This window comes from Myripristis murdjan, chromosome 7 (genome assembly GCF_902150065.1).
Source record: "Myripristis murdjan chromosome 7, fMyrMur1.1, whole genome shotgun sequence".
Lineage (NCBI taxonomy): Eukaryota > Metazoa > Chordata > Actinopteri > Holocentriformes > Holocentridae > Myripristis > Myripristis murdjan.
This window is the reverse complement of record NC_043986.1, coordinates 10,619,375-10,644,718: the sequence shown is the minus strand read 5'-3', so window position 1 is coordinate 10,644,718 and position 25,344 is coordinate 10,619,375. Positions and strand designations below refer to the sequence as shown.

General features: G+C 41.1%; 2 protein-coding genes across 8 annotated transcripts in view; both read left to right on the top strand.

Annotated features, from left to right (window-relative positions):
- The window catches only part of LOC115362656 (homeobox protein Hox-C13a), a 146,010-nt gene extending 124,657 nt beyond the window's left edge, over window positions 1–21,353 (top strand). For 6 of the 7 annotated variants that reach the window (XM_030056676.1, XM_030056674.1, XM_030056672.1 and 3 more), the window contains 4 exons: window positions 1,832–1,874; window positions 18,046–18,193; window positions 18,526–18,692; window positions 20,194–21,353. In XM_030056676.1, the coding sequence (XP_029912536.1) occupies window positions 18,180–18,193; window positions 18,526–18,692; window positions 20,194–20,753 (741 nt within the window). In that variant the 5' untranslated portion in view covers window positions 1,832–1,874; window positions 18,046–18,179 and the 3' untranslated portion in view covers window positions 20,754–21,353. The remainder of the gene's footprint in view (window positions 1–1,831; window positions 1,875–18,045; window positions 18,194–18,525; window positions 18,693–20,193) is intronic. The other variant, XM_030056671.1, reaches the window with a different exon arrangement.
- hoxc4a (homeobox C4a) lies at window positions 7,209–8,688 on the top strand. Its single transcript, XM_030056679.1, has 2 exons — window positions 7,209–7,644; window positions 8,163–8,688. Exons 1-2 carry the CDS (start codon window positions 7,209–7,211, stop codon window positions 8,522–8,524), a joined length of 798 nt encoding a protein of 265 aa, XP_029912539.1. The 3' UTR covers window positions 8,525–8,688.
- Window positions 21,354–25,344: the final 3,991 nt, after the last annotated feature.

Here is a 25,344-nt window from a genome sequence, read left to right as displayed (position 1 = left end):
CACAGCAGAGGACAACACAGAGAGTTACTGTTTGAATGAAGTGTTGGAAATAGAAATGTTTTGGAATCAGCTGTTAACCAAATGAAAAGTTTCACACACTTGACCCGGGTATTTATAACACAACTACACTCTAACACAATGAGGAGTGAGCATGAAAAGCTACATACACGCACACACACACACACACACACACCTTCATACTGTGGCAGTCTTCAGTCTACTGGCATCTCTACTTTTCTAATTTCATGGTGGGGCTACTTTGTCAGCCCATGCATGTTTACTTTCAGGTGTGCAGGGTGATCAATTATGCACTTCCAATAGGGGGCACTGTGTAACACGCTCCTGTATGGGCAATACATCTAAGGGGCAATGTTTTTCAACCATGGATTCATGCTTTTTTTTTATCCTTGGATTCATGCTTTGCAGTTTTTTTACTGTTTGTAATGTACTGACTATGCCAGGGAAAATCCACATCCACTGCATGACATAATAAAAGAAACATTGGCAGACTTGCATTTTCCCCCACAAAGTGACATGTCCAATCTTTATTTGAGATTTTCCATGAGGATAGTAATAAATAAAAGTGTGCAATGTGTAATATGGCATAGAGGATGCATTGTGTTTATTGTGTGCACGGATATTTGCTGCCATTTTAACCATGAGGACTTTTCAGACATTGTATCTTGTGATCCAGGCTGCAGATTTTTATGGATTGTATGATCCAACTTGAGGACAGGACACTTCAGCTCCAAACAGTCTAGTATCACTACAGTAAAAGTGAAGTGACCTAAACATCCCCTTTCACTGCTATGCTTATGTATTCTTTTCTTTGACCTGTGGAACTGACACTGTCATTATTCAATCGACAGAGGTCATTTCCGGGTGAGCACAGACTTCCCTTTGTCTAACACCGAGCCCAAACAAGATCCATAAAGTCCCACTATATTGTTTTTTTTTTTTTTTTCTCGAATAGAGCCTGAATTTATTTCCAATGTTAAGACAAAGTCGTGATTTTTTCTTGACTACTCGCTATTATTCAGCCGCACTGAAGTCGAGGGATTTCTATTCATAGAACATTTGCCCAAGGAAATACCAAAAATGATTGTAAATTTAGTTTTACTGTCTGAAAATGACCCGTCCTAAATTTCTGTCCTCGGTCCCAGTTCTGCAGGAGTCCACACTTGTCAAAGCTTTTCTAGGGCACCTCCCTTCAATTAGGCTAGATAACAGAGGAGATCAGAGGCGAGGGAGAGGCTGAGGAATCATTAAGGTGAAATAATTATGCAACACATCAAAAGGATTCATTTCTGTATTTGAAAATTGATAGACTAGTGCAGAAAAAATAGCCTAATAAATAATTTCGAATGAAACAATTTCCCTCTCTCGATTTTCGTTTTTTTTTTTTATTACCATTTGTTGATCATGTCTTCATTTGTTTGTTTATTTGTTTTTTTCAAATATGCATACGAAAACTTGCACTGGCAAATGCATCTATTGAGCAAAAACGAAGGAACTGTTGGAAGATGCGTGTACATTTTAATAACATGTTAGGCCAAATGAGTACGAGATTTAAAAAATCTAACTTTACTGAACTGATTTAACGGATATTGACCATTTCTGATTTAAAAAAAATATATTTTAAAAAAATCACAAAATTACCCCCATGCACATTTGCTTTAAATTACCATTTGGTTGAATTTTGTTATCAGTGCTGCTCAGGTAGCCTGTTTTAATAATTGAAATTGCACGAAAGAAAGCCCATTTCTAAGTTAAAGGTGTACCTTTTGGAAGAATTCTTGATCTAATTTTCGTTTTCCCCTCTATTTTTCAGAAAATTCATCGAGGGCGAAATGAGTGGGATCGTGGATTTATCAGTAAGTGTTACCCATCGCTCCACGCCTTTCCACCTGCCTTTAGTCAGGAGAAGTGACACTTCTGGAGCTTGTTATTTGGCTGTAGGCAAACAGCTGGCTCCGCTGACATCACGGCTATTGATGTCTTTCCAGTCTTAACGAATTTGGTCTCATTCAGGCTTTTCTTTATATAGCCTACAGAGACACTGATACAGCAATCAGTGATTTTCAAACCACTGAAAATAAACCTATTATTATTATTATTATTTTCATTATTATTATTATTATTGCTATTGCTATTCAAGTGCAGGTTTGATTTTAACACTATTTCATAAGTGCTGTAACTTAAAAGTGAATTATTTTGCGCTGGCAAATTGTAAGAAAAATAAACTTAGAGGCCATGCTAACAGGCAGAGGAGTTGTGTTTGATCTATTTTGCTCAGGTGACATGGATTTTAATGCTTTGTAACTCCTTAATCTAACGAACCACTACATCTGTCTGTGAACTGCAAACCAGGCAATGGCCTCTGTGGGGCATCTACTGTCTAAAATCACCTTTGTTCCCCTGGCATCCCAGCTTGCGCTTGTAGAGGGTATTCAACCGGTCTGTCTGCACTTCATTAAAACTTTTTTTTTTTCTATTTGAAATGCAGCAGCTTAACGTTATTCCACCTGGGAAGAGTAAATGTGTAAAGGCTATTAGGTTAAGGCGATGATTAAAAGCGCACCGTAACCATTTTCATCAGGGAGCAGGATATTGCTGTGTGTTGTCTACATCCAGGTCAGATGCTTGGCCACCAAATTAAAAGAGCCATGCACAGACATCACAACTCATAGGCTATACTTTTAGACAGATTTATTTTGTTTACATATGTACATATGTGAACATGCTTGTATGGCTGTTATTTTGCAGGAAAAGGGAAGCTTAACTATTTCTCAAATGAACAAATGAAACATCAAATTAGTCCGCCCGAGGGCCTCATTTTTTGTACTTCTACATTATAACTAGTTATTGAACTAGGTGCACGATCTGAAAGCCATTTGTGGGGAGAAAGAATTCATTGCTGTTTCCCCATCAATAATCCTTGGCAGTGAACTATTGGAACCAGTCAAACGCGAGGGGTGAAACGCGGGTCAGGCTGTCTAACTAATATTAAAATGCGTCCGCCAGAGCGCATGGGGCGAGAGGGAGTACGGGGCGCGCATGCAGCTCTTTCAGTCTGGTGGGGTGCACAAAAAAAGCCAGCACATATTTAGATGAGCACCACAAAGCCAAATGGCTTCCATGTTTTGGTGCTGTGTCTTCGTTAGACCACTATTTGTGGTTTAGGAAGCCTTGTCCTTTAATCAAGAAAAAAAAAATCTATGAAATTGATACACAGAGAGCATGCGGCGAAATATGAAGATTGAGATGTTTTTTGACAGCGTTTGAAATCCCCACCTGAATTCTGACTGTAGTCAATGCCATTGATTCACAATTTGAGCATGTTTGCTGTTTTTAATAACGCCGAAACAGGTCACATGTCTGATATTGCATTTTTCATCGAGGCTTTTCTCATTAGCTTCCAGAATGGCAGGCAGAAAGGTTACCGAGCGGTCAGTATGGTAATAGCAAGCACAAGAAATCGTTGGGAACAATAGAAACTTATTTTTCATCTGTGCTGTCACGCCGTCCCTTTGTATCCGCCGTGTTTGTGACTGAATATTCATATAAGGAGCTACCTCAAAGGCAGGGGTTGAATGTGGAGAAAGAGACCCCCTTATCCTTTTGCTCAGTGTGTGTGTGTGTGTGTGTGTGTGTGTGTGTGTGTGTGTGTGTGTGTGTGTGTGTGTGTGTGTGTGTTGCTTCATGCGTAGGCTGTATGTTTTGTGTGTTTGTGTGTACCAGTGTGTGCACATGAATATTAAAAAAAAAAGAACAAGCTGACATTAGACTAGTCCCTTTTTAGTTTGGAACCAGATTATTAATACCAGAATGGATTTGTTTTGTCAAAATCTTCAATTTGAGCATCACTAACCTCGATAAGCAGCATGCGCTTCACTCAAATCTTTATGCAGTATTTCTCTTGTGTTTATTTTTTCAACTCCTCTGCTCACACTGCTCGCAGTAACACGCCAAACGCATTTTAAAGATGACCATCTGCTTGCATAGATAACCGCCCGAGAGATCGCCCTTGCAATTCCTAACATAAAACACATTAGTTGTCTATATGTACCCTGTAGAACCGAATTTGTGTGAAGTACAAACAATCGCAAATACGTCTCTACAGGAATACATGGGCAACTGAAATCCCACGCCAGCCAATGGATTCCTCTGATTCTACACTCTTCTTCGGCTTGAACCTTTTTTTTTCCTCCTTTCTTTTTTGGCCTCAGCATAGCCTGCATCAATGATATAAAAAATAACTTTTGTCTAAGCCCCAGCAATGCAATAACATTGTCACAAAGTGTTTTCATAGTCATAACACCCATAGATTGTGTAGGCCACAGTGAGTAAACCCATGTGTGCGGTGTGTGGCTACTAGTGTGTCAGACCCTGTAAAACACGTAAGGAACCAGAGGTCGTTTAAAAGTGACTGATTTATGGCTTTTATTGCTCTATAAAATGCCTCTAACATCCTCGCTAGGGGTAATAGAAATGTCGACCGCATTCTGTACAAACAGGAGAGCCTTAGAAATATGTAGTTTTTTTTCACGTTATTATGTAATTATTGTTGTGAAAATAGATACCTATCCTTTCTTTATAATTAGGAGCTGATGATCGATGGATTGTCTTGTGTCCCTCCTGTTGAAGCTTCATGGCTCTCATCAATTGGAGGTCTATTGTTTGAAAAGACACATACTGTCATTCTCCTTGTGATTATTATTAATAGCAGCAAATGCTATTAATATTCGTAGCAGTAGCAGTTAAAGTAGTTCCTGGTGTTGTATTAGGATTATTGTTATTAGGATGTAGATTGTTGCTTTTGCATTTGTTATTAGTACTTGCTGTTTTGGCTTTTCATTTCTCACAGCTAAAAACATAGCAATGTAAAACTATGAAGCAACATCTGCAAGCTGATGGCAATGGAGGCTTCTGACTGAGTAGCCTGAGGGGACTAAACCTCTGTCACTTTGACTACAGCTAACTCTGAGACAAGCTAGGTCAGCTCACAGTTAAGGATAATTTTATATTACTATACAACATCCTTTTATCCAGTCACCTCCCTGCACTCTACAGAAAGCTAGAAAACAAATAGTGCTCCAGTCTGGTCAAGGTTTCAGTGCAGATAATCATGTAATCTTTGGAAGCTGGTTTTCCCAGTTGCAGATAGTCTTGAAAGTTATTATATAGATATATTTAATTTGGAGATAGAGTAACTGCGAGCTATTCATTTAAAGCAATGATTTGGAACACACTACAGACAAAACCATATCTATATTGTCTGCTTCAAAGTCAGAATGGTATGCAGTATAATTCCTGACTTCCTTCTGTCTACACGTTCCTCCATAGGACTATTAATTTTGGACTGGGCTGTGGCTACCCTGTGCACAGCAGTGCTCCACTCAGATGCTGGTTCAGAGCAGCAACACACAGATTCCATTCATTTAAATACTAGTTATGTGCTTCTATTTAGGCCATAAGAAAGGTTACAGCACATGGGGCTCTTATGAGAGCATGTCAAGGAAAATTTCTTGGCTAGCAGTAATTTTCAGAGAAATTCCTACCATGTTGGAGAGAGACAGGGGGAGAGAGAGATAGAGATAAGGAGAGGCAGTGCCAATAGCAGTGTTTTCTTTTTTTTTCAGAGAGAAACCAATGGGAAGAAAGAATTTGAATACTGGTTTGAATTAAGCAATAACATGGCTTTGAAAATTCACAGGCAGAGCTCCTACAAGCTGGCCATTTCCTGCATGCAGGAAATGCTTTTTTTTTTTTTTTTTTTTTACATTAAACTTTTTTTGTCAGCAACAATAAAATTACACATGCCTGGCTATTCTGTGACATCATATTGGTACTGTTCCACTACTGTCTTGTCTGTGACATAATGGTGCTGTTCCAGTGCAGTCTGGTCCATGACAGCATACGGTCTGTGACATCATAATGGCAGTGTTTCTCAAGTGTACGGTCTGTGACATTACACTACTCGTTCTATGTTGTCTGGCTTGTGGCATCACTCATTGCACCGGTGAAATTGAATGTTCATTTAGAAGGCTTTTGTTATACCGTTGGCCTTTTATTTGAAGTTACAGGTGCAGTCATCTGATTGGACTATAGCTCTATAAAATCTACTGTAGTAAAGGCTCTGTCGTTTTCAGTCTAGCCTTTTCACTTTTGCCTTTTATGAACTGAAAACTAGGACGGAGTGTCCCATGCTTTTCTTTTGTTCAGTGGTTTTGTTGCTGTATTTCTCTAAGTAGCTTCAAAAAGTATAGAGGTGTGGGCTAAACCGATTCCACATAGATTACCCTGATGCTTGTGGTTGTACCAGCTTAAGTAAAAGCTGGGGTAATCAACCAAGAGATGATAACTGGGCCTTGGAAAGTAAGCGTGTTATGGCACAATCAGGATGTTTTAAATAATCAAATGCATTACTGAATGAATGCTGCTGTATAGGAAGCTGGATTCCTTTTTGGTGTTTTGCCTCCTCTTAAAGATATCAGGCGTTCTTTCAAAAATAAACCACAATGACCTCAAGTTTCCAGAGGATCTTTGCACCTAATTCCTCACTGACTCATGGATATTCAGCAGAGCTGGGATTACATTACTGTTAAAAAGGGTCTAGGAGACTCATCTTATACAGTATGGTGATGCAATCCTACCTCTAAGGAGTATATCAACATTAATGGACCATGATCTTTGTTGTAGTTCAGCTGTTACAGGCAAAGGTTGTGCCTTCACTAATTACTAGGTAACCTTAATGTCTGCCATATAAAAATAATGATTGCTTTCCTTTTGTTATATCTTATCCTTGGTGAATCACCTATTGTCCCTGTGAATAATTGAGACCAGTGTGTTTTGCCTGTTTTATTTTTTCCTTAGTCAGCAACTAGCTACTAGTTTTGTCCCTTAGATCAATTGCCTTGGTAACACAACTAGAGAGAGAGAGCGCGCGCGAGAGAGAGAGAGGGAGTGAGAGAGAGTGAGAGAGAGAGAGAACCAGAAAAGAGAGAGAGGGGGATGTGTGCCCACAATGGCGACTGTAGGTATGCTAAATACCTCTGGTTCCTTATCCGGGAACTACCTCTTACTCTGCTATTGGGCCATGGGGTCACGTGGTAAAAGTAACTTTACAGGGCTGCTCGCAAGTAGGAGGGCTTTATGGAGCAGAAAAACGACAAAGCTAGAAAAATTATTTTCCACTCCAGAAATTAATGATCATGAGCTCGTATTTGATGGAGTCTAACTACATTGATCCGAAATTTCCTCCATGCGAGGAATATTCGCAAAATAGCTACATCCCTGAGCATAGTCCAGAATATTACAGCCGCGCAAGGGACCCTGGCTACCAGCATCACCATCAGGAGTTATATCCTCCGCGGGCGAGCTACCAAGAGCGCCAGTATAACTGTGCAAGCATCCCTGAACCTGACACGCCAAGGGGACATGGACTACCCCATTCTGCGCACCTGCTGGCAGGGAAAGGGCAACCTGCTTCATGTGAAACCCCACAATTATCCATGTCCCCCGCCACCCCACCGGCCGCAACCTCCGCCTGCAACCAAGCTACCCCGGAGCATCCAAACAGCACAGCCTCCTCCAAGCAGCCCGTGGTGTACCCATGGATGAAGAAAATTCACGTCAGCACTGGTAGGCAACTTGTATGTTTATGTTCACTGCACTCCTGCTCTTCTTGCTCCTCTCTCCCTTTCCCTCCCTTTATCAGTCCCTCTGACTCCCATCTCGTTGCCAGCCCCTGCTCCGATAGCAGGGAAGCCTTTGAAATGGCACAATTGAGGCGGATTTACGACTCGGCATTGGTAATTACACCCACCATAAATTTTATGGCCGAGGTATACTCAGGGCAGCCGTATCGCCATGTGGCTTCTGCTGTTATGTATTGCGCGATAGAGAGAGGGGGAGAAATGAATAAGAAAAAAAAAAAGATTGAGCTTTGTAATCTTGCATTAATAATTTAGCCCATAGTTGGATGTGAGTGTCCTCTCATTACGCTGAGAAGTTCTTAACTTCCCATTTAAATTTCTCAAACAGCTAAACATTCATATCCAATAAATCTTTCTAGCCATATCTCAGTTGAGGCCATTCTTGTTTACCCCTCCTTTCCTCCCTTCTCTGTCTCCCTTTCTCTCCACTTCTCCTTTTTCCAGTGAACTCGAGTTACAATGGGACGGAGCCCAAGCGGTCTAGGACAGCATACACCCGGCAGCAGGTCTTAGAATTGGAGAAGGAATTCCACTATAACCGATATTTAACTCGGCGGAGGCGCATCGAGATCGCCCATACCCTGGTTCTCTCCGAGCGACAGATTAAAATCTGGTTTCAAAACCGCAGGATGAAATGGAAAAAAGATCACAGGCTCCCGAACACCAAAGTGAGATCATCTTCCTCCTCCTCCGGGTCCAACACAAGCTCAGCAGCCGGCGCTGTTGCCGCTGCTTCGGCCACTAATACTGGGGCCCCCGATGAACTCACCGGAGCACAGCATGGCGAGGATATTACCAGGTTATAAACCACATCAAGATCGGGGATAGAAAAAGAACTGGTTATTTATAGAACAATTATATATTTTGTTTTCGTAGCTATCTTGTGCGGTTTCCTTTAAGTCCAAAGTTATATAAAATGCATGTTATATAGCATGGATTACTGCGAATACCGATGAATTATTTTTACGTGACACAGGGTTTAATTTATTTGAAGCAGAATTAAAATGATGTTTTTTATGAAAAAAAATGTTTTGAATGAAGGGAAAAAAATGTAGAAAAAAATGTACATTTTATCAAAATGTTATTGTGGGCCATTCTTTTGCCCTGCTGCCCAAGGTGAAATGCACAATCTATTTATTTCAAACAACACTGGAAGGAAATCATTATTATAATAGTTATTTTTGGTATATAAAAAAAAAGCTGGAACACACCATTTATCTTGAACTTGTATGTTTAGGATAACACCGTGTGAATTACCTCGTGTACTTCAAAAACAGGATTTTGATTTACAATTAAGTTTTGTGGTGTTGATGTTGTGTTTAGACCGTTAAAAGCAGATTATTGTGAAATGCAATAAACGGAGTTTAGTGTACTTGTGATAATCATATTGGTCAATAAAACAGTGAGTGTCTACTAGTTTTATATAGCCTATGTTTGGTCGAACTTCATTTTAGGCCAGCTGAGGTCCACTATTGTTTTGACTAAGGAGTTACCGCCTTAGAAGTGTACAGATGCATTGTGTGACTAACTGAACATTTCATGACGGAACAAGAATCACTGTGTCTACAGCCTGTGTTTATCAGTCTTGCAGCTCATTCTTACGTCTTTAACTTAGCAATGTTTTTATTGACATTTGACCGGTTTAACCATAACCAGGTAGCCCTGTGTGTGTGTGTGTGTGTGTGTGTGTGTGTGTGTGTGTGTGTGTGTGTGTGTGTTTACCCCTCTCTCCTGATGGACTGAAATTATCTCTGAAAACTGGAAATGGAATAGTTTGTGCTGTGCAGACGTGCAGCCTCGTCAGTGTGAAGGGCATTGAGTTAACCATACAGACAAGCCACTGAGGCCCTCCAGTGTATCACTGCACTGCCTCCACCAGTGCCACAAATGAAGCTCTACTTCCTTCGCATCACTTAGTTGGAAATAAAGCTGCATGCGAGTACTTTAGAAGACCTTTTGCAGTGTGTTAGAAATTAAATGATAGATTGTTGTCAAAATATTCTTATTCATTTTGTAACCTAAGTAGTTGCCCTGCTTTTTTAGCCCATTGCACAATGCGATGGAGTTTTCAAATGTAAAAAAAATAAATAAAATAAAAATAAAAATAATAAAGTCGTGAATGCAGATAGATTCAATATAATGCGTCATGTGGTCTTCGTTAAATATCAGTGATAGAGCAGATGATGATGGTAGACGGTTTGACCTTTGTTATAGAATAGGCGCAATAGGCTCACTCACCAACTGGGCTATATGCCATATAGGAAAGATGACGTTGATGTTTTCTTTTGTGTTCACCACTTGACTTGATTGTGTAAACAATGTGATACATTTTGCTGTTGTCTCCCAAATGGATGGCTTGCCTGAAGAGTGTGCAGCAGCAGCTGACGACAAATCGAAAGCCCACACATTTCAAAAAACGGCGCTAAGCCTGTCTCACCACAACGTCATCGTCACCTTTTCGTCTGGCAAGAAGACCAACACACTGCAAGAATGTTTACGACTCTAGGCCTGCCAGTGTGCTCTGCAGGCTGTGTCATAATTTGACAAAATACCAGTCAAACTGCATTCTTTTAACTGAATGATCTGTATTAAAATGATTTTCTCCCACAGATACATTATTTTATTTTGTTTCATTTTATTTCACTTTGCTTTTTTTTTGGGACAATATAGTCCTAGCGCAGCATGCTTAGGTTTAAACATGACTTAAGCTCAAAGACGCGCATGAATTTGATAGATTATTGAAATTGTGACATGAATGGACATTATAAAATGCCTTGCTTAGTGGGGGGCAAAAGAACACAAAGGGGAGTGGTATTCTCCATCATCAATCTTGCACTCCAGAGTATTGTGCTATATCCTGGAATATAATTCTGATGACACCAGCCAGTTTTGATGTTACCAAATATTCCGCACCAGACTGTAGCCCTCCATTATTCCGAAATTCGAGAGTTTTAATGGAGTTTTATTTCAACCACTTGGACCAAAGCGTTTTTTTGTGTTTTTGCTTTTGGACGTGGCTTTGGAAAGGCACTAGAATGGTGTTGAGACGGCGCTGAAAAATGAATCCAGAACCCTTTATGTTGCTGGACAGATTAGAGAAATTAATGTGCGCACCACAGTCGCAGCATCCCTCCAATCTCTTTCTAGGCCCTGTCGCCTCCATGTCGCGAGGCTGAAAAGGTACTTTATTGAAGTTTGGGGCGAAGTGGGAGAAGGCCGAGTTCACCTCGAGGACACATTTTCTGTCCCATTAGGCTCATTTCAGTCTGGATGGCCGACCTTTCCAACCTTGTGACCTGACTGGCTCTGTATGCGTGTACCTTCTGTGTGAGCCATCGCTGGTCCCCCTTGGCCTCGGCTTTCTTTGTGGGTTTTTTAAGCGATGCGCCTATAGAGAGGCCTGTGGCAGGGCATCTCTGAATGTGTTGCCCCCTTTGTTATTCTTCGCATAGTGACCCGGGAGAGTGTGAACTGTCGGACAGTCCCCTTCTGTACCCTTGTAGGACATCCTACAAATCTGCAGGACTTCCAAAAGTGCAGTTTTTTTTCTTTCTTTTTTCTTTCTTTCTTTTTCTTTCTTTTTTGTCTTTTTCTTTTTCTTTTTTTTTTTTTTTTTGAGCCTATGACAATTTGAGCGTCAGGGTCTCTAAATACCCAAACCCTGTCTACATGTAGCTACCGAAGATGTTTGGTTTATCAAAGTCCAGGCATCGATAACACTGGGATTTGATTATTCTGAGTGGTTATGATAGAAATTTGATTCTGCTCAAACTCGTTTTGATTCTGTTTTGCGCCTACCATAACCTTTCTGATACAATATTAGACATCTCCTCAAATTAATTTGCCTATGTTTTTTTTGAATGTTTGCCAGTCCTCTTATCAATATGGTGTAGCCTGTGTATAATTTAATTTCACTCATATTTCAGAGACAGAGAGCAAGATTCAAGGCAAAACTTCCATTGTATGCAAAAAATAGAAACTTAGCCCATCACTGGTGGGATCACATGACTACAGTATGAGTTTAGAGGAAAACTGGTCTCAGGTCCGCACTTACGTTTGAAAGTAGGCTGCTAAGTCCAGGGGCCTGTACCTATATTGGAAAAATCTGATCATTGTTGCCAGTTTTTTTGGGCGGATCTTTATAGAAATATATTGCAAACTTCCCTGCGAAAGTCCACGCTTCTATTCAACTTTGATTTTTTTTTAAAGCGTCACATAAATTATCCTCGTACAAGGTGGCGGGTACATGACTGCATAGCTCATAAATTAATTGTTATCCTGTCCCGCCACGAGCTGTAGTCTGTTAGGAAAACAAAAATAATGATGATAATAATAAAAACAAACAAACAAAATGAGACACACTGCAAATGTGAGCAATGTTGCCAGCCTCTGAGATATTCCCAAACAGGCTATTGATATAGGTCTACTAAATATGCGTCAGTGTTTATTTGGGAAATCTTATTCACTGCTCTCGGTGCAAACAGCTTTGTGTTTTATTATGATATGCTTGTTTTGCCACGGCACACTAAGCATCAAGTTTTCTTCTTCTGGAAGTGCCCCAGTGAGACCACTAAGGATTCAGGAACTGGCTTTCTTTATGGTTTTTGTTTTTAACCATGACCCAATCTGAAGCACTGATTATCCTGCCAAAAAAATGTGCGCTATCATTTCTCCTCCAAATGTTGATGAACTGGACACCCTGTTGGCACCGAGAGCTACACGAATAATCATAATGCCCATCATTTGTGTGTGATAATTCTGCCACCTCCTCATAAAGCCGAGGCTACAGGTGCAGCCCAAATTACAGTAGCAGTGTGCACAATGACAATGTATTTCATTTAGAGCGAGATATGGAATATAATCGCTGTTTAATCACTTGCAATCGAAGATTTGTGCAATCTACAAATACACAAGGCCTGCATCATGCGTAATTTGCAGAGCTTATCCACGTTGACTTAGCTTTGCCAAGAGCTTGATAGGGCCCTATTAGACTTTGTTTGATTTACAATGGAAATAAACAAGATGTGGTTCAAAATTATTATTATTATTTAAAAAAAAAAAAAAGTTAAACCAAAGCTCACGTTGCTCGTCTGTTGTAAATCAGTGTTGCCGCTCGCATTTTGTTATTAAACATCATCGTAATGCGCACAGACTTGTACTATGCGCAATGGAAACTTTCTCAATATTTACACAGACAAATGCCACGATAATATTTGGGGATAGACAAGCACTCAGCGTGTACTTTATGAATTTACTCTGTGTAATCATTCTCAAAGTAAGCAAATCCTCCTATAATCTACTCACTTCAAAGGCACACAGCCTCGGATGATAATGAAACATAGCCTATAATCCATGATTACTAAATAGCTTCATGTTGGCTCTTTTTTAACGATCGGTTTTGCTGATAAAGAACAAGATAAACAGTCTTTTGATTTGCATTTCCCTCCTACTGTTTTACCTCGCCCGTCACTTTCAGCAAACTGATGAAACAAATAACTCAGAAATGGCACTTGTTCTTAATATTATCACCTTGCAGAAATATTATTTGTTTGAAGTCTTGAAGTTTAAACTGTTCAGCACTAACTCAGCCTAACATGCTGCTGCATCGGTTCCTTTTTTGACTCGAATCTCTCATGATTTTCAGCTCACATCGCACCGCTGCAGGCTCTCCTTGATTTATGGGCGCCTCAGGCGAGGAATCTCTCTTGGAAGATATAAAAACTTAACACAAACACCCATCAAATTGTTTGAACAAGAGAAAATACGAAACAAAAATTAACAGCTATTCTGACGGAGGTGTAGTTTATTACTTGGTGTATTTGCTATATGGTTAGAGTAAAACATTTTCCACTCGTCTCAGGTGAGTGTCTTCTTCAACCACTTTGGTTCGTAATGAAAGGTCTGAGACGAGAGCATTGTTATGGTGCAGTCTGTTTAAACGGCAGCCGTGGCAGCTGCATAAAGGCTCAGAGTTGAAACAGGGGTCACACTGCTATTTTCCAGGGACTGAGAGGCTCTCTCGCATTGACCAGAGGTGGGTGTGTCATAAATCCGTAAATCTCTCTCCCATCCGTTCACCCTGGGGAGCAGATGCACCATGTCTTTTTCTGCCTCTCTCTCTCTCTCTCTCTCTCTCTCTCTCTCTCTCTCTCTCTCTCTCTCTCTCTCTCTCTCTCTCTCTCTCTCTAGCTCTCTCTACCACTTTATGTGAATGTGTGTGTGTGTGTGTGTGTGAGAGAGAGAGAGAGAGAGAGGAGAGAGAGAGAGAGAGAGAGAGAGAGAGAGAGAGAGAGAAGGACAGACATGCGGACAGGGGACAGACACAGAGAAAACTGTGTGTACATAAATGATTTTGTGTAAAACCGGATTTTAAAACTCCATCAGACATGTTAAAATGGTTTACTGCCGAGGCTGGCGGACGACTTCGACACTTGACGTCCCACTGTAGCCTCTTCTATCTCATCAAACAGGAAATGATGGGTTAGAATAAACTTTGGGTCATCATAACGCGTCGCTGAGAAATATTTCATTGGCCTATTTATGCATCGTTGAGGACCTGGGAGATTAGACTAATTTTCCTTCCTTCAGTGTGTCAGTAGTGGCCCGAAAGTCACTAAAGGGAGTTATGAACTTTTATGATTATATTATTCACTTGTCATTAGCGAAAGTGATGTGGCGGGGGGGGGGGTTGTATGGTTATTGCCAGTCCACAATCATCAGCAGGTTAAGTGCAAACGCGCTTCTCATTTGATTTGTTTTCCTGCATGATTCCCCATGGCCACCAGTTGCATGCACACTCTTTGGATGTTGGGCAATAGAGGGCCCATTCTCTCTGTCTGCAGGCTTTTGGGGACAGTTGTTTTGACGTTCATCAGCGCGAAGAGCATCTGTACACTCAGGTTGTCTCACGTTATGACACATGCATCACAAGATTGAGGGTTTGAGTTAACCGTCCCACCGTGCAGGAGGGGTGTGAATACGCCAAAAACAATCTCTGTCAGCACACATTGATCAAATACCATCGGAGGAAATAGTCATATTTTAAGCTATATTTTATCCTGCGGCATAGTTTCATTTTTAGAAAGTTGCAAAAGATGTAGATACGTTTTCCTGTGCATGTGCCAACTCTTTAAATATCTGTGAGACCGTGATTTTCCCAAAGTTAAAAAAACAACAACTAAAAGTTCTATTTCCACATTTTGCATTGCGAGAAAACAATTTATTGGCTAAAAGCAAGGATTTATGTTGAGTGTCTCCTCACAGACAGGCCACGATTTACAGTAGGTGTGTATGCAGTGGCTACACCGTGCAGGCCCTAATGAATAACATGCTGGATAGCCTATGTTAATGCGCATGATTATGCAAAAGTCAAGACGTGTTTGGGAAATTGACAATGTGTGTCTTTTCCTCACTTATGAAGTGCAGTCTGCAAACTCCAGTCCTTTCATTTCACTCTGCATTGTTTACAGCAATATAGGGCACTAGGCCCATAAATCTTCTCCTTGCTCTGCCAAGACAGCGCCATTTGTATGCACCGTTTTAACCGACAGCATCCTCTGCCCATTAACGTCTTCTCCCCAGCTCTCTCAGTCTCCTCTTATCTGCCCAGCTCTGTCCCCTGGAAATACATTAACTGATCCACGCATTCGTTGGGTCCTGAAAACTAATGTAGGTGGTTTTTTTTAGGAGGTTAAGGAATATGTAATTTCCCATTACAAAGCTGGCGTATGCAGAAAAAAAACATCTTGTTGCATTTTTTTTTTCAAGATTTCCCAGTCTGTAGTCGCAGCTATTTCCCAAATTTGCCATTGTACTCTATCACTTATTGGTATGAAAAATAAGTTTATCGACGATTTCTTTGGTTGTTTGTGTCAGCAGCCGAGAGAGCGCAGAAGGTAAGGAGGAATTGTAAAAGGGTTGACACCCAGAGCGACCGGCGAGCTTTTGTGTGAGAGAGAAAAATGATTTATTGCCACTGAGGCGGTTCAAACAGAGTTCACGGAGAATTGTGGTGGAGGCGCGGAGGAGCTAAATTATGGTCTTGCTGAGCTAGTATATCATAGATTCTATCTCCAGTTCAGAGAGTGTGTTCAAGGGTTTGAGGTAAGGAAAACAAAACGAATTTAATTACTTTCTCCCATTTCATTCAACCTTCGGCGTAGTGCCTAATTAATCTCTGTATGTGAATATAAAATAACAGGATTAACAATAACAATAAGAATGTTATTATTAGTAGTAAGAGAAGTGATAGTAGTTGCAGTCACTGTGCTCTTAGTGGTATTAATAGTAATAGTAGGGGTAGTTGGCCTACTGGTAGTAGGAGCCTATAGTGGTGGTAGAATTACAACAGGAAAATAGTTTTTGGTGTACAGCAAGATATCATCAGATGTCATTTTGTCTCTCCATTCCTGTCTAACTTTGCTCCTCTGGCCTACATTCACTGCTGGGATTAATTAAAGAGGCATATTGCTGAGTTTTCACTTTCAAATTAAAGCCAAATCAAACTTCTACCAAAACTGATTTCTTTCCAAAATTCAGTTTAAAAACAGGATTAGGCTATATATTACTGGTAACAGCTATCAAGTCAAGTGCATTTAATGTAGATCATCTTCGCTCTAAAACCATAAAGCCACATCCCATGGTGCAATGAGTTGTATTTTTAAGTCCTTTAATAGGACGTGTCCAGAACGAAATTATTTGAGGTTAATGCAGAAGGGACGCTGTGACTCAGCCGCGGAGGCTCAGGTAAAACCTCTGGTGGCAGGGGTGAAACGAAACAAGGGGAAAGGCTCCTCTTCCCAGCTATGCAAGCCTGAGTGCATAATCCATCATTGCTGAGAGACATCTAAAGAGGGTTTTCTCGACAGCTTTGTTGTAGTGAAACACTTACATCTAAAGCCTATAAGATTAATAATGGCACAGGACTTAGCGTTAGCTCGCACAATTCCCTCATTTTTTGGAGCTCTTTCCTGGGTGCATTATTTTGAAATGCATTTAGCCTGTATGATGTAGTGCCATCGTTTTAGTTATTAATCCAGTTTACATATAGTTTTACATTGTTGAAATTAAGCAGGCGTAATCTGATTTTATGAGATTTTTTTTGAAAGTATAACACTGTTATAGCAGGCCTCCTCTGCAGTATTGGCCCCCTGAGTTAACAGAAATGTTTATCAGGGGTTTTGAAATGGCGTTGCAAAAATCGTATTTTATCTAACTGTGTTGCACCATCGAACAGAGCCAGCTCTCCAAGTTTCCCAGTCCAGGCTGTGCATTATACTGCGCTGTAACTGTAAATTGGCGCATAGGGGGTTTCTAAATAGCATAGCTCTCCTTGTCTCTTTGTCCATCCGACCGTGCAGCAAACGGGAGGTTTACTATCGAAAATGTCCAGATATATCTGCGTCCTCTGAATGCTGCTTCACAGAGACACAGAAAAGGACAGCTGATACTGTATCGTGATGGCCTGATTAATGCAATATATTGTATACTCCTGTGGAAGGAAAAAAAAAATCTAATCTAATGATTGCCCCCTTTGTCTTTGTGTGGCAATGACTGTCAAGCCTTTGTTTGACCACTCCCAGTGAATCCTATTAAGTCGAAAGCTACACTTTGACTATACGACAGATATATGCATGCTATTATTTGAAGACAAGTTCACAAATTAAAATTGGCCGGGTGAATTAGTTCCTGATTTATCCAAAAATAATCTGATTTTCAACGAGCAAAAAAGGCAGCCTTAAACCCGTCAGAATGTCAGTAGATAGACTGCAGCTACAGCATAGAAATACGTTTAAATAAAGCATAGTAAACAGGGTTATTTATCAGCATGTTTAATAGGGTGATAACGTCCCGCAACAATTTATTCTAGCATTTTAAATCTACAAACGCTTCGGCAAAATAATGAATTGTGATCGATGGCGAGTTATCCACTTAAGCTCGAACATAATCTTCCGACTCAGACATAATGTAGGACTCCACGCGTTGCATTTCATATAACCTACCACCAAAGTTCAGGATGTGCAGCATGCGAGCGCTGGTTTCTTCTAATAAACCTGCCAAAAGATTTGCATTGTTACAAGAAAATCAACACACAGTTTCTGATGAGGCTTTCGGCATCATACATGAACTCTCTCTCTCTCTCTCTCTGTCTCTCTGTCTCTCTCTCTCTCTCTCTTTCCCCCCTCTGCCATTTTCTCTCCACACACAGACACACACATCTCTCTCTCCCTCTCACACACCCTCACAAATTGCATATTGATTAGACAGCTGTTGCCTTGTATTCATATCCCCTTGTATATTTTTGTTTTTGTTTTTTTTTTATCTCTAGGTAAAGAAACGCAGGCTGCTCATAGAAATGCTGTCTGAAGAAATATCGCAGAAGCTTCCTCGGGCTCCCCAAGTTGCCAGCAGACTACTTTGCAACTCCAGAGCTCGGTCATTGGAGGACGGCCACACGTGACTATGGCACCCTTCTGGTAAATATTATTCAAATGTTCCACATGGTTATTCCAAGTGCTCTTCTCTGCATGCCTTTATACTTTCAGGTTAATTGTGATCGGTTATTAGACAGACAAAAGTCCCAGGCTTTACTACTGTTAGGGGGATTCCTTGTTTTATTTGAGGCAATTTGATGAGCTGGGTGCATGGACCCCCAACAGTCCCCCCTCCCAATGCAGCTGCATGGCAACAGTTTTGCTATGAGCTCTGGACAAGTGCCAAATCTAAGAGCGGGATACAATGGAGGAGGAGGCCAAGTTGCAGAACTTAATCAGCAAAACATGACCTCCTCTGCTCATGTCCCTTCCAGGCTGAACCCAAATGAACAGTTTCAGTGCCCAGTGGACCCTCTGGTTCAACACCATGACAAGGGCAAGCTGGACATCAAAAGCAGGAGTTGCAGTCTATTCACCATCTGCCACTCAGGATTAATTTTTCCCTGGATGAACCCACGGACACCTGACTCAAATCAACCAGGTAATTCTATTTTTCCTCTGCTCTCGGCTAAGAATGTCTTTTTTTTTTCTTATTGAAGCTAAAACACTTGAATATGCAAAATATTAGGGACACTTCCTCTTTTCATGGAGTACACTGTTCAGGTGATTCCAAGATAAAAGCCACCAGCTGTTGGTTTAGTCCCCTTATTTATTAAATCTATGCCAAAGGAGGCGATATAAAGAGGTGGAAGATTCAGATCATTTTTTTAAGCTTTGAGACAATTGAGTTGTGGTTTGTGGAAAAGTGGCCGCAATTCAATACCAGGAAGATGTCCCAAATATTTTCTACATTAAGTACATATTCAACCATTTATATCTTTACCTCATAAAAGCTGTAGTGTTTTTTTTTTTTTGTGTGTGTGAGGGGGTGATGGGGTGTTAATGAAATTGATATCCACCTGAAAGAAATATGACAAAGAAATAATATATTGAGCCTAAATGCACATCCTTTAACCAAAAGTCCACGGCCCCCAAAGTCTTCCATATTTGATCACAACCTTAATAAACAGAGCAGAGAAAACGGTTTAAATGGTTTAAAGTGGTAAAACCTATTTCCTCCACTGAATACCGTTTATCATAGAACAAATTTGTGCTATTCATCACATGTGCAGTCTCTCTCGCTCCCCTGTTAGGTTTAAATATGTTTATAGATGAGTATAAATGCTATAGTGGGGTTAAAGAACTATCATTTTAATGTTCATAGCTGTGTGTTTTCGCACTTCTCCACACTGGACCCACTGATGTTCAAAAACAGCACGTACACAAAATAGCAAAGCCACACAAAGGCTCAAACCCCGCTTTTGTAGTGGTAGCATCTGTCATAGTGGGTATTTTATAATGGGGATTAATTATTTTTTGCCTAAAATCATAAAAAAAACATCACTGTCTCACCTTTAGGAGACAAAAAAGCATGTAACAAGGCAGCTAGAGTCACACAAATGCAGTATGGTTGAGGAGTGCAGTTGTCTCTGCAAGGGAATATAAGCCATATTTAATATCCATTAACCCCTGTGTGCTGTACTGTTATCAACAGGGCCCTGGTATTGCTCATATACATGTCAAATGGAATCTCTAATGGTGGTTATTTTCAGTGGTGGTCCCAAGGTACCTTTTAAGTGACTGAGATGGGGATTTGACAGGTCTGCTTCCGTGTGTAGCTGTGATTAATGTGGCCTGTCAGACAGCGGTAGTGGCGTCAGATGTTTCCCCCAGACTGTTTCTTCAGGAGGTAACTTTCCCTGAACACATGACACAATAGACAGCCAGTCTTGTACAGTGTCTCAAGCATGACTGAATACACAGGAAGGGCTAAGGGCCCTACTTTGTTTCAGGTTGATTGGTTGAGGATTAACATGGGTCTTACTGGCACTTGATCTTACACTTGAAGCCTTTCTGAGGAGCTTTTACCCTCTGTGATAGACTTGTTAGTTAATGTGACACTTCCTTTTCATGCCCCTTCTCTCTTTATGTGCTTCCCGCAGCATCAGTCAGCGGTGGTGAGGAGGCCGGCTTCCCAGGCAGAGGCAGACACGGAGTCAGGAGGGAGAGGACGGCCTTCACCAACAGCCAGCTGCTGGAGCTGGAGAAGGAGTTCCACTTCAGCCCGTACCTGTGTCGGCCTCGGAGGCTGGAGATGGCCGCAGGGCTGCAGCTCACCGATCGCCAGGTCAAGATCTGGTTTCAGAACCGCAGGATGAGATACAAGAAGGAGCACAAGTACAGAAGGGTGGCGAAGGCGTCCCAGTGGGCCCCGTGCAGCCCCTCCCCCGGCCTGAGCTCATGTGCGGGCCGCCTGAGGTTCCCAGGTGCATGCGTTGTCAGAACTTCTTCCTCCTCGTCCTCTTCAGATCTGTACTTCATGGATTACGGTCATATGTGCACGTCCCCCTTTGGTTCTCACAGTGAGGCAAACAGCAGCCAGTATGTTCATGTTGATCCTGTGGACCTGCCCCATCTGAACTGCGTACCTCCATCTGCCGCAGATGGTCCACACTCATCCCGTCCCGGTTTAGATGGTAGTCATCACCATGCTGGTCTGTAAAAACTGGCCCTTGGGCCCGATAATGGCCGTTCCTCCTGTGCTCATCAAAATCTCAATGATACAGCTACTCTTACTTACTTATGAAAGACTGGTCGACGTCTGATTAGCATCCCTGGATAGAAATCCCCTTAACATGCCCTTTTACTATTCACTGAACATTTTAATTAAATTATATGAACTCATCTTAATTACAGAATAACTGCAGAGATGTAATTGTGTCTGTCAGTCACAGTGACTGAAGACTGTGAGTCCTTTCAGTATAGCTTCATACTCATGGCTTATATTACACACGGCATGCACACGACATTTCAAGGACATGTTTGAGCAATGAAATGATCACAAGCTGTTCTTTTTTGCTGTAATTTTGTGACCGCTGCATTTGTATTGTGCATCTTTGCTGCATGGTTTAATCACACTATGAGTAAATTTTGTCTGATAATAGATAAGTGCTTGTCTTATATCGGGTTTGTAAGTGTCACATTAGGCCTCCTTTTCATATGTTGTGATTATGTAATGTAAATAGTGGGTAATTTGTGTACAATGTTTTAAACTGTGAAATGCGCTGAAGAATGTTCATATTGAATGATGTTATATTTTTGTTACAGCCATTAAAGGATACAATAAGTCTTTGATACCGTTCTTGATTAATTGAGATGTCATATACATGCCTAATAAATACATTTGGGAAAACTGTAGCCTTTGTGCTGTGTTTACCCTATTCATTGCTTATTAGAATTACATTTTTTTCCAGCATGAGCTTATGATTAAGGAGTCCTGGATTAGATCCCAAAAGGGGGGGAAATGGGAAAGATTCTGTAATCAAATTAAGGCATGCTTTAGATTCATTGAAAAACTCTACTATATTGTGCATTCAAGTTGCACAATCTTGCCACATAAGCCTCTCCCTCGCTCCTGCCTCCAAGTTCCCCACCATTAATCATTGAGACAAGGCAGTCTTTCCAGCACTCCAACCACAAGCTCTGAACCCACTGGGCACCATGACAAGATCTCTTGCCTCCTCCTTCCCAACGCTTGCCTTTTCAATAGCCAAATTGTAGTGCTGCAAGTTGGGGCTGGCCTCCCTCTCAGGGGGCATGTTAGCTGCATGGCTTAGAAGCCCTTCCAGCAGCCTATAGGCCACAACAGACCAATGGGGTTCAATCACTAATGACAACATATTCTTTTAAGGAACAATGAGTAGACTTTGTTTTTTAAACAGCATCCATGGTGCCAATCTGACATGTGGATTCTTAACAGTAAACTCTGTATATTGTAAGAGAAAGTTCTTGTTATTTTGTAATAGCAACATTCCTGCGCTCGTAGAGCTAAACTGCACATGCGGGATGTTATGCATTTATTTGACAGAAGTGGGTCACTCGAGTTCTCTGGGGTCTGCACAGTGGTACACATCAAAGATAGACAGTAACTGTCATAACCATGATGAAGGACCTGAATCTTCTCACAGAGTCGATAATGTAACCCCCTTATAATATTCTAAACAAAACCCCCCACACACAAATTTTGGACATGCTGACAGTTTTATATCAGTTGCCTTAGAGTAAATGAGCTGTCATAAAAGAGCACTGAGAGCTATGAAATGAGGGAAGTGACTAGGAAGCTGAGCCCCTGGTGGCGCTGCATAGAAAGACTTCCAGCCTCTAATTTGTTACCTAATCAGTTTCTGGATCAAACTGCTGTGGTTACAATTTGACACCATTTGCAACAAGGTCTCTGTGGGTACCAGAGGGGCCTGTTTAACTGCACGTCCACTGACATTTTGAATAAAAGCCGGCCTAAACCACATCTACATCAAGGGTGGTGGTGACAGTGTTTTGGATTGCATGAAGGTAATGTAAAGGGGAAAAAAAAACGAATAAAGGGCGAGATGAAGTACAACTGAATTTCACGAAATAGGTTCCACACGTGAATAAATTCTGGTTTGAATGTGAATAAAGTACAGAGAGGAAGAAGGGAGGGGGGAGGGGTATCCAGAAGAAGAAGAAGAAGGAGCAGACAGTGTTGGATTCCTAACATTCTTGCATCTGCTGGGTGATTTATGGTGTTAATGGTGCCTGGGATGAGAGAAGGCTGAATGGGGACCCTTACCTCTGGTTGCCGGCCACATTCTCCTCTCAGACACTAAAAGCTGGTAGAATCCACACTGGAGTGCAGTAATTCTCTGGATGGGGTCAAGGGGGATCCCCCAGGGTCAATAAAAACCCCCCAAGGGCCCCACACTGCAAGGGGGAATAGTCTGCTTCCATTTCAACATTAAGTTAGCCAGTTGTTCTCACACTGGGCAGCAACTAGTTAGTAACTAAACTTATTACCCCTCCCCTCCAAGTCCATGTGGTGACATCTATTTCGGAGGCAGATCTACCAAGCATCAAATCCTTACATGCTTTTGACTTTGATCCGATTGGGAGAAGAAGATCCTTGAAGAGGATCTTTAAAGTGATAAATGATCTCTGCCGTGGTGCCATGAAAACAGCTTTGGTTACGGTCGACGATTAATTTCACCGTTTTTCTGTTATGTCTCTTACAGCGGTTGGGTTTACCACTGCCCCGTTTGCAGCTGCTCTGCAACTGATTTTAGGCTTGGACTTGATAAATGCGTCATGCATCAAGGCCGCTCTTAAGCTACCATGAAAACAAAGGCTCTGCGTGTTTAACAAAGACGTGCTGTTTAAAGTATATTTCAAAGCTGTTTGCCACTGAATTTGGCAAAGGTAATGCCCCCAGCTTGTCAGATTACCATCCGAGTAAGCTGCTCTTGTCTGTTAGAGTCATAAGATATAAAGCAGTAATCCCTTTAATTATATGGGGCTTTAGAAATCAAGAGCCACATTCCAAATTAGTTTTAAAAAATCTGGCTCTTACAAAATAGAATGAAGGTAAAAATATCATATTTATGAGTCAATGTAAGACATTTTCTTTAAAAAAAATAAATTTATTAAAATCACAAAAATATTAACTGACAAAGTTCAGGTTGATTTTTATTTTTCAGACTGCATGTGTAAAATTGTCTGTTTCATACTTTGGTGCAGTGCTGAGAAAAAATACTTTGAACTTCAACACTTGGCCTTTAGTAGATTTTGCTCGTTTTATGACCTTTAACCTTCTCAGCTTCTCTTCTCTCATGCTGAGCCGTAACTCTGCTGCCCACCAGTCTCTTCAGGTGCTTGTTGCTCAAGATGATTGTTAAGTATCAATTTCCTGTGTCACCTTTATGGGTTTTATTTATTTGTCTGCTCCCTCATGTGGAACGGAGCCTAAGCATCACTCAGGTAGATGGATTGTAACTCAACTGCTACGACTCATCAATCTTGGAAATTTGACTTCCTGAATCTCATACAACTGTTACTGTCATATTATGGCACAGCATTATCAAGATCAATGACATTTTAAATGCTTTCCAGTTAAGGATGATCGGTGACAATAAAAAGGTAAGTTGGTGATGAAACTGTCTCAGCTGCAGAGAGAGGCATTGTGCACGGTAAGGCGAGTCACCTACTGTAGCCGGCTACTCCTCCTGAAAACCAGCGGTGAAATGAATGAACTTGTAATTGCAACAGTCACCCTGGTAAATGTCACATGCTGATCATTATTGATCACTCAAGAATAATTGAACCCCCAATGGCTTTATCACACAGCATGTAATCAATGCCCGCTATCAGTTTGCTTATTCTTGCATAAAAACTGTATGGAAATATCTTACAGACCACAGAGGCCGTAAACATAATGACATCAGGCTGCATGAAAACTTTGGAAATACATCAGTACACAAATGTTAGGGTACAGGAATCTTCAAACTTCAGCAATCCCAATCCTAATCACTAAACTCCAATGTGCCTGCATGACACTAAAATTGGACTGACTGATACTGCACCAATACAGTGCCATAATCCTGCTCAGATTTTGCCATATTTAACCATATTTAGCATACACAGAGGACTACCTATGTGTTGTGAGCATGCAGGGACTCACTAACCACCCCCTCTCCCAAAAAGATGATAAGCAACCCTTCTCTTTCCCTGCAGTGAAAAAATGCTGCATGAAGGAGAATACTATAGTGTGTGCTGCAATGATGAACATTTCCTCCTGTTTCATGTTTAACCCTGCTCATTTCCCACAGTAAGAACTCCGGAAACACACAAGTGTGCACAGCAGCTCGGGGGGAAGATGACTGATGGCTTGTTGTCATGATGTTTGGGATTCTGCCGACTCGAAGCCTCTTGGCTCGCAGAACCTGTGAAGCGCTGCAATACATACTACAGGCTATTGTTGAAGAGTCCTGGTATTAGCGAGGTATTGCTTCATTGTCATATTTTTGAGTCTGTGCAGAATGCGGTTATCTGTAATGTCCCTCACCGTGCACGACTGGATTGGATCCACTGGATTTATATGCTGTGACAGAATTCATGGTGTTCAACAATGAAGCAAGGCAATTATTTTGAATTTTGCACAATGAAAGAATAGATTTTTTTTTTTTTTCCCAAATGGTGCTCCCTGGATTCTGTGTGGGCCAGATAAACATCTAAGCTAAACCTCAGCTCTGACATGAGTATTTTTCAGACATGTCAATATTTGA